This window comes from Acanthisitta chloris, unplaced genomic scaffold (genome assembly GCF_000695815.1).
Source record: "Acanthisitta chloris isolate BGI_N310 unplaced genomic scaffold, ASM69581v1 scaffold28374, whole genome shotgun sequence".
Classification (NCBI taxonomy): Eukaryota; Metazoa; Chordata; class Aves; order Passeriformes; family Acanthisittidae; genus Acanthisitta; species Acanthisitta chloris.
Window position 1 is genome coordinate 2,520 of NW_008670244.1, and position 14,579 is coordinate 17,098.

A 14,579-nucleotide genomic window follows, 5' to 3' on the forward strand; every position below is an offset into this window, starting at 1 on the left:
CAGATCCACACAGCCATACCCAAAACTAGGGGGTCCCAGTGCCTTGATCCACACAGCAGCAGGAGACTGGGAGGATGTTTCAGGAAGCACCAGTCCCTGGTGGTTTGGAGGCAGCAGGGAGAGTCTGTCCTCTAGAAAACACCAGCAAAACCAGTACCAAATAATTTGCTCCAGAGCACAGTCCTTGCAGCTTCAGACTGAGTGAAACCCAAGGGAACCTGACACCCTTCCCTGCCCCAGGAAAAGCTCTGCAGCATGTGACACTCCCAAATCTGGTGGGCAGCATAGGTTACACTGCTTTGGGGGTGCCTCATGTACCCTCAGCTCCCTTGCTGGAGCAGCTGAGAGGGACTGAGCCCTGAGGCTGACAACACCTGGCCCTCCCTGCTGAGCAACAGGACATGGCACTCGTAGCCAGCGCAGGCACTGGGCTCCAGCAGGCTGGAGGAGGCCATGTCACTGCAATGCAGGCCCATGGGCTGGAGGACACTCACTCCTTTTGGCCACCCCATGAAGCCCATCTGCACCCTGGCTGCACCCACAGCCCAAGCACCACCTGGGGAAGAGCTCTACCACCACTGCCTTTCACTGCGAAGTGTTACAGCACTGCTGCTCTCTGGTAGCTTGGCACAAACCTACCCAGGAGCAATGCTGGACACGCAGAACTCACAAACTGTCAAATGACACCTTAACATTGCAGAGTCCTCTATCACAGCACCCAAACCAGGAAAGGGCTTAGCTGGTTAGTCAGGAACTTGCACAGCAGTCACTGAAATCGAGCGTAACTGTGCACTCTGCTGAGGTTGGGTTGTGTAACCTTCCCCATCCCAGCACAGAGCTGGAATGGATGCTGCCCTGTGCCAGTTACAATCAGCTGTCCAGGACTGCAGGCATACAAGAAGCCTGAAGTATTTATGATCCACTGAATACTTTGCCTGAAGTATTTATGATCACTCCATTAGAAGTTTTAAGCCACAGCCCAGCGTCAGGGACAAAGCATGTTCAAGGCATGTACAAAGTGCTGTTATGAAACACTTGCTGAAATATTCAAGGAAATGGCTCTTCCATGCTCAGGACTGTGCAGTGGGAGCTGGGAGCTCTCACCACGGCGCTCAGCTGACTCGTGTCTCTCCACACAAGTGGGTCATGGTGCCCGTGGGCATCGCTCCCTGCCGCTCCAGCCCTGCTGCCACCCACACCATGCCACTGCCACAGCTCCTGCTGGGGAGGACTGCCCTGAGCTGGCTGAGGCACAGGCACAGCTGCCCACTAATAGCTCGGGGCAGGACTGGGACAGGGCAAGGGACAGCAGCCATGCCAAGGCCTTTCCAGGACTCACCATAGGTTTGGGGTGTCCCTTTCTGTTACAAACAGTGAAACAGCCCTGGAAAGAGACCATGTTCCTTCTCTCTCTTCTGCTAAAAGCTGGAAGTAATTTACACCAGCAGCACATTATGGCTCAAGCACCTTTCTGCAGAAACCCTCTTGTTTTCCCCAGGGAGGGAGGCTGTGGTACTTTACCAAATCCACTCAGCTTTCAAGTTTAATGAACAGCCCAAAGACAACATTTGACATACAAGTCTGAGAAGTCATTACTTCCACTGCAGAGCTCCTCTCCAGAGAGAGCAAGTCTCAAGAGCAGCTCTGCCTGTGCCAGCTCACAAGAGCTGGTGCCACCACTGCTGCAGCTTGAGGAGCACACACAGTTGCCACTGGAAGCTTTCAGACTTGAAGAGCACCTGGGCAGTACTCTGAATATAAACAACCATCCCTCCCTCCCTCACAGTTTGTTTTTAACACCTCATCATTGCTTCAGAAGTTGCAGCTCTGTCACTGCCACCAAAGTGCCAGAGAGACTTTAACCAAAGCTATACACCCCTTGGGTGTGAGGCTTGCAGAGGAGAGGAGCAGAACAGGCAAAGAGTAGCCAACTGTTCTCACCTACCACTACCAAAGTGCAGAGTGTAAAACCCAGCTCAAAGGCAGACTGGGGGAGCTGCTCCCAGCCCAGCCTCTCACTAAGCTGGAGACATCCTACACCCATCTGCTCATTTTGGACACTGTGCACCTGAACGTCAGCTTCAGAGCACTGACACTGACACGAGTGCCCAAGGACATCCTGAGTGTGTGGTAGCACCTTCACCCACTCCTCCCAGCCCATGCACTACTGCTACATAAATTCAGGTGATGCCCTGTCAACAGCACAGGAAGGGACAGTGTAACAACACCCCAAGCACCTTCCCCAAACCTCCTAAAATCATTCTGTTAGGCAGCCTTGCAAAGCATGTCCCTCATGCAAGTCACCCCATGGCTTCCCAACACACTGCCATCAGCAGGATTCCACTGACAGACATCAGGTTTTCTACTGGAATAGCTCTGCCAACAAAACCCAATCCAAAAACTGTTAATGAAGGGAACCACAGGTTTCATGTTTTTGTCAGAAGCCCAAGTGCCTCTGAGCTAAAGCCACCCAATTTGCTGTGGGGAGCTTTACTGGGGACTTCCTTAGCTGCTTTGTGCCTCTCTTCTACCCAAGGTCAGGCACTCCAACCATCTCCTGCAGCACACAGCGTCCTCACCACTACGAGCAGAGCCCATTAGCCCTTTGGGCCTGGTGGTCCCAAGGAGAAGAGAAACGATGGTGAATTCTCTCGGAAGCACTAGACAGCACTCAGTTCTAGGCTCAAGTTTTGATGATTCCATTGTTTTTCATAAAACAAGATGGGAGAAGGTACAAGCTGAAAAGACCCTCCCACCTTCTAATCAGGCTCAAAGAGTGTAGAACACAATGAATCATACTTACCCCGAAAATGGTAGCACTCCCTGTAATCACACAGTACTGGCCTGCACAATCCAGTGCAAATAACTCCCACTTTGTTTTTAAAACAAATACTACAATACCTTCTTATTTCATGTACAGTCTGCTTTATCTTAAGCATACACATTTTGTTTCTTCTCATACCTAATTGATACGTTAATCATTAGCTCCATGAGGGAAAGGAATGAGCTGTACTTTTCACCCAGTTTGGTATAAACTAAAATCATGACCTTAGGCTGTGGTGCCCCTTAGTTCACTGCTTCACTGGGTCTACAAGGATTGCAGCACAAAGGCACTGGCTTTGATGCTAGGACCAGCCCAGTCCAGGGCCCAGGCACAGACATCACTGTTAAGGAACCAACTCACCTACATGGGGGCAGTGATGGTGCCCAAAAGCCCTTGAGCTCCGTGACCTTTGCCAGAAGTCTTGATGCACATCTCTGGGACCCTGGCTCTTGCCTGAGTATTTCAGATATGACTTCCAGGCACAGAGAAGCATGGAAAAGCTCACTTTGGGTGAGCCAAGGGGCAGGCTCAGCCAAGCTGCTGGTGCCTGGGGAGAGCAAGGTGCTCCCAGGATGGGTCCAGCCCAGCACCCACCAGCCACAGGGACTGGTCCTAAGGTGAGAAGGCAGAGTGTGAGGAAAGCAGAAACTACTCAAGTTTATTTCTCTAGCTCCAGTTGTGTGTCAGCACACAGACCACTGCACACAGACCACTGCACACAGACTCCTTACCTGCTGGCTGCTGCCAGCTATGAGCTTGGCCTGGAGCACCCCAGAGGAAGCAGCAGCAACAAGTAGTTTAATAACCACTGCTACTGTAGACCCAAAACCCTTCCAGTGGTATCCAAATGGCTGTTTGCCATGGTAACAACATGGTCAGGGCAGAAGAATTACTTAACAGCACAACTTTCCCTCCTGGGAGGGACCACACAACAGAGGAGGGACCAATAAGCCTTTTCCCACTTGTCAGTGAAGTGGGTTTTATCACAAGCCACTTCTGCACCGAGAGCTTTGCTTTCACTTCTCCAGCCAGCCAGCAAGAAGTCCTGCTTAAAACTGCACAACACCATTCAGAATGATTTTGTGCAGGGTTAAGTGCTGCCTGCAGCAGATTGTTAAGTCAGGTCAGCCTGTGCATCTGGTTCTGCCTTCAAAACACTCTCACCAAGTCCTTGGAAAGCCTTTCTGTCCAAAACAGAGGCCAGAGAAGGGAAAGTCAGTACAAATGCATCTAAGGGAAGCAGAAGTGACAGTGAGAGGAAAGCAAGAGTCCCTGAGCCTCTCTTCAAGGTGCACACTCTGGGTCTGCAGGAGGAAGGAACACCCAGCCCTGACCTCCCAGACGCCTGTGTCTGCTGAGCAAGCCCCACACAGGCAGCAAGAGGGGAAGAAGAGATTGCAGGGCTGGGAAACTGGGGCTAAGCTCTGATACGAGCTGCCACCAAGGCTCCTCTCTGCCTCAGGTCTCCTCCCTCGTCCATGAGAACTCCAGGGCACAGCCCTGACACAGATGAGAGCTAATTCCCTTGGCAAAGAAGGCATTTAATTGTTCCTTCTCCTCTCTGGGGGTATTTGCTCATGCCTAACAGCTTCTGGCCTGTTACTTCCCAGTCCCCCAACTCCTTCCTGCCCAGAGGCTTTCACTGCACGCAGTCTCTACCGACACCATACTCAGATTTCAGGAAATACCTTAGCACACTCCTGAAACAGATACCAGCCAGAGCCAGATGGAAATACAATAGCCCACTTCCAAACGAAAATCTTCCAAAGCTGGAAAACACTCAGAGCAAGTTTCACAAGCCTCAGCTCCAAACACAAACAGCTACTGCCAGAGCTACCTGAGCTGAGACCAAGTGACACTGAAGCAAACTGCCAGTGACTACAGGTAGTTCCACCTGCAAATCCCCTCTGCCACCAGACAGCCTGCTGAGCCAGCCCAGATTTCAGCCTGGGCTCAAGCAGAAACAACTGATCTCAACTACTCACACTGGAATCAGACCTGCCCTTCTTCCGTGGCTGCATGCCTATGTCCAGCAGGTTAGGAAAATTCCTGCCTTCCCATTCCCGCAAGTCTGAGCAGCTCTTACGGTCACCCTGGAGAGCTGTTTCAGCTTTCAGGGAGCTGAATAGGCTACACATTTCAGGGAAATCACCATGCAGGCATGCCAAGCAAGCTCCTTGCAGAGCCAAGGCTGCATTGGCTGTGCTTCACACAAGGGTAAAGCTGTTCCCCTCTCACACACTGCACGGGCGCCAAGCACGGGTTAGGGCTCGGCAGGAACTGCGGAGATTTTCTTGTGGCTGAGCTCAGGGCTGGGAAAAAGGTTGAGTCTCCTCACCTGAGAACACAGGGATGGGATTCAGAGATCTTGGAGATAATGGAAGTGATTCTAATCAGCATTTATGTTGTCCTGATGCACCCAGGAAGGAGCCCTGGAAAGCCTCTACAGAGCAGGGTTACAGGCACTCCTCACCAGAGAACCTTCTGTAGTGGGTACTCAGGTCTCTGCAGGATGTCAGCAGGCACCAGACAGCTCTCCAAAGCACTACAAGCCCCAGCACACTGGTTAGAAAGTGTACAGGAGGTGTCACATGAGAAACAAAGCTTCCTCTCAGCCGACAAACAGTAATTCAGGGCTTCAGACCCTTCAGCTTTCTTCTAGACTACAACAGATGCAGAGACACCTAAAACTACAGAATTTCAGAACTATTTCTAACACTTTCTAAAATCAGTAAAGTCTTAATCTACTGTTGACATAAGGGGACATCTTCCACCAAGTCAACTGCAGGGCTAAGAACAACACAGTGCTCAGCCTGATCAGTGTTTTAATCAACAATCAGCATCAGCCCTAGAGTTAAACAAGGCCTGGCTTGGAGTGAATTACACAGCACAAACTCCATCCTACAAGGGTCTTGCAGAGTGTTCTGGGTGACAGACAGGAGGAGGGGCAAAGTCCAGTTTTAAAGCGAAGGGAACACGCCACAGTGAGCAGTCAGTCAGGGCAGCAAGACTCTCCTCGAGCAATCCCCACAGGGCTCGAGTACCACGGTCTGTGCAGTGCTTGTGGCACTGGGAACAGTCTGTGCACGATTTGCTGCTCACCCAGCCTGGTGCCCAGCTGACAGGACTGTCCAGAACAGCAGCCTCATTGAATTCAGCCCACAACAGAGCCAGCCTTGGCCTCCCGAGGACAGTTTGTCTGAAACACGTTTTCAGACACCAGACCTGAACTGGGGAATGATTTTCTCTGCACCAGGCTTTTCTCAGATTGTCCCCTCCCTGGGGCTGAAAAGCAGTGAAGGTGAGGTGAGACATCAGCCGCAGGACTGCACTGTTTGCCAGTCAACAGCCCCCACTGTTTGTGCAGCCAGGGACAGAGGGAGGGATGATACAGCAGTCCTGGAGGAGAGAGAACATTGGGTTTTAAGGCACTCTACAGAATGAGAAGCAGATAAGAGGACATCTGCCAAGTGAGATTCCTTTTTTTTTTTTTTCCTGGCACAACTCCAGCATCTGGAGTTGCAGGTCCTGAAGGTACAAGAACAGTTAAACTAACTGCTCTGACTGCTTGGAAAGGGTCAACAGACAGAGAGAAGGCCTGCAGGAACTGCTACTGCTGCCCTCCAGATTAACTTCTGCTGGGGGAGGCTCAGCTCCACAGCGTTAGAGAAGCAAGGGGGTAACCACTGAAAGGCACTGGAAAGCCCAACTAGAGGAACTCGGGTCCCCTCCTTTCCACACTGAGACAGGCAGAGGAAAAATCCACCCCTCTGTGGCAGCAGGCAGTGGCTATATCTAGGTGACCTGTTTATTCTTGCAGCTGGCCAAACATTAGGAGGCAGACAGCATCACTGTGACTATTACTCTTATCACAGTCAGCTTTGCTGCCAGTAATCAACTTCTAGAAATAAGATTTCCACCCTGCGTATACAGTAGGTCAGGCACAATCCTGAGCTCTGTTTGCCTTCGGTGCCTGCTGACAGAGCCTGGTTCCCTTTGGTACAGCAGGGAATAGCCTCATCCATCACACTGGTATGTATCAGCAGGCAGGGAGGGAGAAATTAGGCTGGGCAAACTGCTAACATCAGCTTGTGCTTTCAAAATTACTATGTCACTTCGTACTTTGGCTCATTCCATTTCTTTTTAAAGCATGCCATTATCAGCAGCATTACATTCACCTCTAATTTACACAGACAAGAAAGCACCAGCTGACCAGTCAGCAGATACTGTGGTTTCCTTATGCCACTTGATAACAAATAATGAAAATACTGGTGGGGAAAGGAGGCATTTTCTGGAATGAGATATTCTCTTCCTCCTAAGCAAGCTCCTGCTGCTCAAGGAACTGCTCCTTATGCCATGCTCCAGGCAGGCACCATGCTCCTAAAGCTGTGTGTTTCCCAGCTTTGTTCTGGTGCAGGCAGGTTCCCTCCAGCCACATTAATCACTGTGTGGCATGTCTGTGGTATTCCAGGAACTCATGCCTGGATGGACTTCGTGTGGACGGACACGAAGACAGTGCTCAGTTTTTGCAGTGTGAGAACTGCAGAGAGAGAGCAGCACATCAGCTCACAGAGCTAGGAAGATGAATCAGACACCCTTAAGGATAATGTCCCTCCGGCTCAGCATATGAATTATCAGCTCTAAAGGTAAAGGTCAAGTTGTTTACTGCTAAGGAACAACTGCCGAGTCAGTTGCCAATCTCTGCAAGATGCACAAAGGTTTCTTTGGAGATTAGCCTGGGCAAGCTCAAAAGCCATCCATCCATCCAAAACCCAAACCCCAACCCCAAACCCATGGCCATGAGGTCTTCTGTGCCACCCCACCAAGTCGCCCAGGCTCTCCTGCCCACTGCTCCTTCACCTAGAGAAGAAACATAAGCTCTGGGGCCTTTCACAGCCCACAGAGTTGAGGCAGCTGGGGTGACTCTGAGGGGGTGCAAGCTTGCACACACTGGCCTCCATTCCCTCTGGGGGAAGGGACCAAGGAACACCATGTGCTGTTAGCAGCTGAAGTCTTCCTCTCCTATGGTGCTGTAACACATGGGAGTCATATGACCACTACCACTAAGTCTTAACACATGACCACCAGCTGATTTCTGCACCCCAGACTGTTGCTGTAGCTAATTAATCCTACACAGACAGTCTAGAGGGGCACATACGTGTTCTCCTTTGTTCAGCACTGTCCTGGACTGCATCTTCCTCCAAGAACCCTTTAGACATGTTCCCCTATTCGATGGCATACTGAAAAGATTGCAACATCCTCCCTCTCTCGCCTATTTCTAGCACAGTCATTGCTACTGAACAGCAAGAACTTTCTCTTTCCAGCTTAGATGTTCCCTACCCTTGCCAAGCACAGCCCCAAGAAGGAGAACTGAACTCCATCCTGGGCTTACAGCTCCCACCCCCTGAGGACATGGAGAAATGGGAGCTGTGGCTGCAGCACACGGGCAGCGTGACTCGTGTCAGTGCTGCTCAGCCTCAAGAGTCCTTCACCAGCAGCCTCTGAAACAGGCTCAGTGGAGCATGAGCTCCTCTGCAGTGTGACAGAACCAGCACTCAGGTTAAGATGCTTCTCTGTGACATCTCAGATGCAGCTTTCTTTTTAATGCAGAGTCAGTCATAGGAGGTTTTTTACATCTCTGAGGGTCAACTGGACAAGCTATATCCATTGCTACTCCAGACAGGCCTCAAATGAAGATTAAAAAACACCATCACCATGAAAGGCTACTTTACTATCAGATTTTGAGAACTCAGCAGTAATTATTTCCATCCATGTGATCCACTCGAGACCAAAATAGGACACATAATTACTTCCACACATTAGCACATTGGCTACTATCTACAACATAAGAGCCACTTTGCAGTTTGCCCATGCAGTAAAATAACCTAAAGCATAAAATCCAAAGTATAGTAAATTTCCTAGTTTTCAATGTGGACACAGGTTTGTTCAGAAATACTAATGTACTACTTGGAGTAGCTTAATTCATTAGATTAAAAGCAAAGTCACCTAGGAGAGCAAAACATCCACTCTGAAAGGAAAGCATCCACACAGTTGCTCTTCCCAGATAACTGTTTGGAAACACCACGGGAACTGACAAGCCACATGAAATCAGGCCAGACCAGCCAGGCAGGATGCAATGACTTGATTAAATTTAGATGTCAATGTTTCATATTAGAAGTTCCCACACACCAACAGATATACAGCAGTAGTGTAGATTTTTTTAAAAATTAGCTTTTTTAGGGCCTTCAATTCAAAATTAGACACTCCTGGAGGTGATCCTTAAACAAAGCTTCATTGAAGGCTCTCTTACAGTGTCACAGGACAAAGATCAGGTTCCAGTTTGACAGACTGGCCAAAAAGAAGCAAGGGGGGCAGGGAGGGAAAAGGTGTTTAACAGAAAGAGAATCAAGAAAAAGAAAAACTTTTGCAGACAAACATGAAGTTATAGTCCTGACTTCATTTTACAGACATTCATAAATGCATGTGCCACCCAGAGGGACCAGGAGGTGAGGGGTGAATTCTGCCCCTTTGCTCCACTCAGGTGAGACCCACCTGCAGTGCTGCCTCCAACTCTGGGGTACCAACAGCAAAAGGATGTGGAGCTGCTGGAGAGAGTCCAGAGGAGGCCACAGAGATGCTCTAAGTTCTGGAGCAACACTGCTCTGGAGACAGGCTGGGAGAGCTGGGAGTGTTCAGCCTGGAGAAGAGAAGACTGCAGAGAGACCTCAGAGCCCCTTGCAGTGTGCCTGAAGGCAAGGGAGCTGGAAAGGGACTTTAGATAAGGGATGGAATGACAGGACAAGGGAGAATGGCTTCATACAGAGGGCAAGGTTAGATGGGATATTGGGAAGAAATTCTTCCCTGTGGGGGTGGTGAGGCTCTGGCACAGGCTGCCAGAGAAGTTGTGCCTGCCCCATCCCTACAAGTGTTCAAGGCCAGGTTGGATGGGGCTAGGAGCCACCTGGAAAGGGACTTTAGATAAGGGATGGAATGACAGGACAAGGGAGAATGGCTTCATACAGAGGGCAAGGTTAGATGGGATATTGGGAAGAAATTCTTCCCTGTGGGGGTGGTGAGGCTCTGGCACAGGCTGCCAGAGAAGTTGTGCCTGCCCCATCCCTACAAGTGTTCAAGGCCAGGTTGGATGGGGCTAGGAGCCACCTGGGCTAGTGGGAGGTGTCCCTGCCTATGGGAACAGGCTGATCTTAAAGCCCCTTCCAACACAAACCATTTTGTGATTCTATGGTTTTTTTACATCCCCATCAGCAAAAGCCGTGCAAACCAGAGGCTCCCAAGGTCGGTTCAGAGACCACCCACAGCTACAGGAAGGCAGTTCAGGGACAAGATTTACCAGAAGATCTTTGGTTTGTGGGTTAGAGTACTGCTTCTTCAGAACTGCGGTTGTGTTAGTTTAGGTTTACTAACAAAACCATGGTTCCTGCAGCATAAGCCAAGACTCTCAGTGAAAGACACAACTACATAGCTGTTGTCCTCTCCAATCTCTCAGCCTACTCCTTTGTGCTGGTCCACAGGCCTAATCTGAGCAGAGGACATTCAGTGTCACCAGTTCCCAGATCCATGAGATCTTTCAAGCCTCCAAAGCAGCAGACCTGGCTCAAGGCCAGACTGTCCAAAGCAACAGTCCCAGTCTCCCTTCAGCTTCTGTCGTCATATCCCTCTTTGTGGCTGTAGCAGCAACACCTGCACTAACCAAAGCGGCTTGACATGGGAGACTAGGAGGTTTTCCCCCACCCAGTACAGAGAAATATCTCTTAGCCAACCCAGAACCAAGTGCAGTTTCCAAGGAAAACCCTGATTACACTCAGAGTCCATGTGGTGGAAGTGGTGGGAAGCATCACCATGCTGCTTGCTGCCTCCTCCTCCTCCTCTAAGGCAGGGTTTTCATTCTGTTGCAAAGGAAGCTGAACTCATGATTTACACTCAATTCAAGTTCTTACTCACACCAATATTTCATTAGCAGTGAAATATATTTGGGTCCTCTCGCTAGACTCACACCAGACTGTTCAAACCCACTGAACAGTCCTACCTCTCTCAGCTCCTCCTCATACAGAGAAGCTCCAGTCCCTTAATCATCTGCTCAGCCCTCCCCTGACAATTCCAGCCTGCACCAAGTACTGCAGTGAGCCCCACGAGAGCTGTGGGTGCCAGAGCAAACTAGCATGCCATATTGAGGGGCCGCAGCACACAGCTGGACCAGCCAGCTGCCAAGGGAAGGTACACTATCCTCCTTCCCTTCCACAGAAACCTGGGTTTTTCCACAGAATGAGAATAGCTTCAGGAAAAAAAATATCTCAGGAATGATTAAATCATTTGGACAGATACTGATGGGCTCAAGAAAACTGAGGCCCATTAATTCAGTAGGAACTGTATATTTGAATATTCTCATTTGAATATTACAAGCTTTAACTGCGCAGCCTTTGGTCGAACCTTATCAACCAAAAGACAGGTGGAACGAGAGTGGTGGCAAATCTAAAGCCAGCAGAAAGCTCGTACAACAACCTCAGCATACAAATTCCCTTGAGGGATCAGCATTAAGGATGTTCAGCAGTATCTTCCCACAACCAGAGAACTTAGAGACACAACAGCAGAATAAAGCAGGAAAACAGGCAGTAAACAAAATCGCTACTTCAAACAAGCCTCCACCTCCTCCCAGCCTGCTAGGACCAGGTGCTGGTAACCATGCTACTTCAAGGTCAGTGTGCACTCAGGAAGGCAAACAGGTGGCGGTGACATCGGTGACATGGGTGACGTTGCGCCGCGGCTCTGGCATACCTGTGTTTTTCGGCCCGTCTGCATACACCGGTCCTGGTGGCGGCGGCGCATTCTGCCATCCGTACTGGGGATACCCTTGGTAACCCGGCTGGCCTGGCTGGTAGGGCCCGGTGGGTCCGGGGGGGTAGCCAGGGTAGGGGCCAGGAGGACCACCCGGCTGCTGTGCATAGGGTGGGTAAGGGGCGCTCGGGCCCGGGCCGGGGTACGGAGGAGGATTATCGCAGTTCATGTGGGATGTTGAATCTGTCCTGCAGAAGGAAAAGAAACAGGAGAACTGGTTTGCTTTTGTCTGCTCACCCACGATCATATGAGTTCCGTTTCAGACTGCTCTCCAGGGGGCCCTCCACTGTGTGAGAAACAGACCTCAAAATACCTGGCCAAGCAGTACATTTAATTTTAACCCTATCACAGGAGCACAGACTGAGTTGAAGCGATTTCTTTTAAGTGACATGAGTTTAGCTCAGCGGGAGTGACTTGCTGCTTTCAGTCATGCATCAGCTATTCACCCCAAGACATCTTGCAACTGCAAAGCAAAATCCTCTGCTTCCACTCATGATTAAAATGCTTTTAAGAGAGATTTAGAAGTGATTACTTCATGCTTCTGCCAATACCAAAAAAAGAAAAGCATGCAGAAATGCAGCCTGTTCCAGACTCATTTGATAGCCTTGACAGGAGAAAGGAGGGAACACGAATGTCCATTGCACTTCTGCTAATTGTTAAAGCATCCAGACATGCACTCTGGAGCAAGGCTGTATGTGATTAATTTCCCGATGACACTGTACCCCAGCACATCACATACTCCTCCAGTCATACACAACTGAATCATTAACCAGCCACAAGGAATCAGGACCTTGGGCTCAGTCTCATTCAAAAAGCAACATTAAAGGCACCTCAGAGGGTTGATGCTCATAAAGCCTATCTCATGTATTACTCATGGCACAGCCATCAAAAGACAAGACTGTCACAATAACGCAACTTTAATCAACCTCTAAGCAGCATGACTAAGCAAACCATTTCTTACACTAGCTTTCTTGAGCTTCTCCCTGTCTGAGAAACAGAAGCATCCTCAATACCACGTGTTCAGGAACCTTCCTACCCTGCTATTTTCTTCCCCCATTACAAGGTGCAGACGGATCACCCGTTCCCCTTTGCTGCACACCTCCTCCCACATTCCACGGGGAGAAATACCAGGAGCATAATTTGCCTGCGCCAGGCTCGCTGCTGCAGGCAGGGAGCAGGAGGGGCTGCCCAGCAGGATCCTCGCTGGATGGCACTGGGCAGGGCGAGCAGCCAGGCTAGGCTGACCTGCCTGCTCAGCACTGTGCTCCCACTCTCGGGAGGGCAGGTTTGAGCCCAGAGCAGACCATCAGCACATCCAGGCTGAGCTCTGGCTGACGCAGACGAAGGAATTTCACCTTTGTCCGGCTGCAGGAGCCCGGCGCGGATCTGCGGGCAGCAGCCAGGCTGGCCCAGCCCCGGGGCTATGTTTAGCTGCCGCAGTCCCTGGCAGTGCAGGAGGGAGCTGTTTGTTTACAGCTTGCTGTGGGCTGTCGCTCCCCAGGGAAGGATCCCGAGGCTCCTGCCCGAATGTCACCCAGGCGATCTGAGCGGCACCACGGGACTGTGCCACGCACACAGCCCTGCTGAGCCCGCACCGTGCCCGGGAGAGCACTGCCAGCTCCAGGGGCCACTCCGAGGGAACAGAGCTGCTGTCCCTCCCACGGGCACGACGAGAAGCCCTCGAGGCTCCCAAGCTCCCAGGCCTCGCCAAGCTGCAGCTGTCGTTCACCTGAATTCATCCTGAGGCTCTCTCCTCTCGCCAGGCACAGTCCCAGCTCACTGCTAAGGCAGCGCTGGACCCTGCAGGTGATGCCTTTAATGTCTCTGTCGAGAGTTTCAACTGCTCAACCAATGCCAGGGATTAGGAGAATTTTATTTATGGGTTGTTTTTTCTTCCCACTGCCAGGCCAGCCAGACCACTAAACTGCTCATTTTAAAACAGACAAGCACTACCTACATTTAACTCAAGGCTCTAACCACTGCACTGCAATGCAATGCAACGCCCCTACCAAGTCTCCAGCAAGGGAATTCTCCCTTGATGGAGACAGGGAAAGGCAGGCAGGCAGCCAGCCCACATTTCCGTGCAACCAGCTAGAGAATTGGGACATAATAGATCACTAATTCATCTAACCCAGAAAATAGTCCCAAAATAGCATCCAAAAGCAAGTTCCCAGGAAAGAACAAGGCCAGAGCAAGTGTGTGTATATACCTATATACCATTGCACGTGGCAGAGTAACCATTTGGTGCCCAGGCATGGCCCAGGCAACCCTGTGAACCTCCAGTTTGCTCAGCCTCCCTGAGCAGGCATAGAGCTGCTGTGCCTGTTCCTGGCATGAGGGGACCCAAGGCACTGCTGCCTGCCTTGTGGAAAACTGCCTCCTGCCCCACTGGGGTGACTGCATTAGGCAGGGATCAGCAGTCACCCTCCTGAATTCAGGGATGCACCAAACCAGGGAGGTGGCAGGTGGGAATGCCCCATTCCAGACTGCAGAGCCCCAGAGCAGTGTCTGCTCCTTGGGCAGGGACCAGCTCTTCGACTCACCTCCCCCTTCTCTGGACCCCTCCAGGGCTGTTTGAGGCTGTAAGTTTGCATCCTATATATATAGGATATATATATAGGATGTGTGTGTGTGTGTATATGTGTCTATACAAACACACAGACACACAAGGCATTCAAAGGCAGCAAACCACAGATCATGGTTTTTGTTCATAAATATTAAGAACCCCCCAATCTCAGCTCCATCAGACCCACATGGATTACTTCAGTTTCCCAAAGTCCTTCTCCCTAAGAGGACAGTCAGCTCAGCCCATCCTTTCCAGTGAAGTTCAGTCTTCCCTTCTGTCATTTCATACGCATCAATTCATTTATCTACATTCTGTATCATCAACATCTGAGTGTTG

At 50.6% G+C, this 14,579-nt stretch overlaps 1 protein-coding gene across 1 annotated transcript in view; it reads right to left on the bottom strand.

Moving 5' to 3' along the window:
- CYSTM1 (cysteine-rich transmembrane module containing 1) overlaps positions 1-11,885 on the bottom strand; it is a 14,207-nt gene extending 2,322 nt beyond the window's left edge. The window contains exon 1 of the mRNA XM_009073620.1: positions 11,618-11,885. Within this exon, the coding sequence (XP_009071868.1) occupies positions 11,618-11,846 (229 nt within the window). The 5' untranslated portion in view covers positions 11,847-11,885. The remainder of the gene's footprint in view (positions 1-11,617) is intronic.
- Between the last annotated feature and the right edge of the window lie 2,694 nt (positions 11,886-14,579).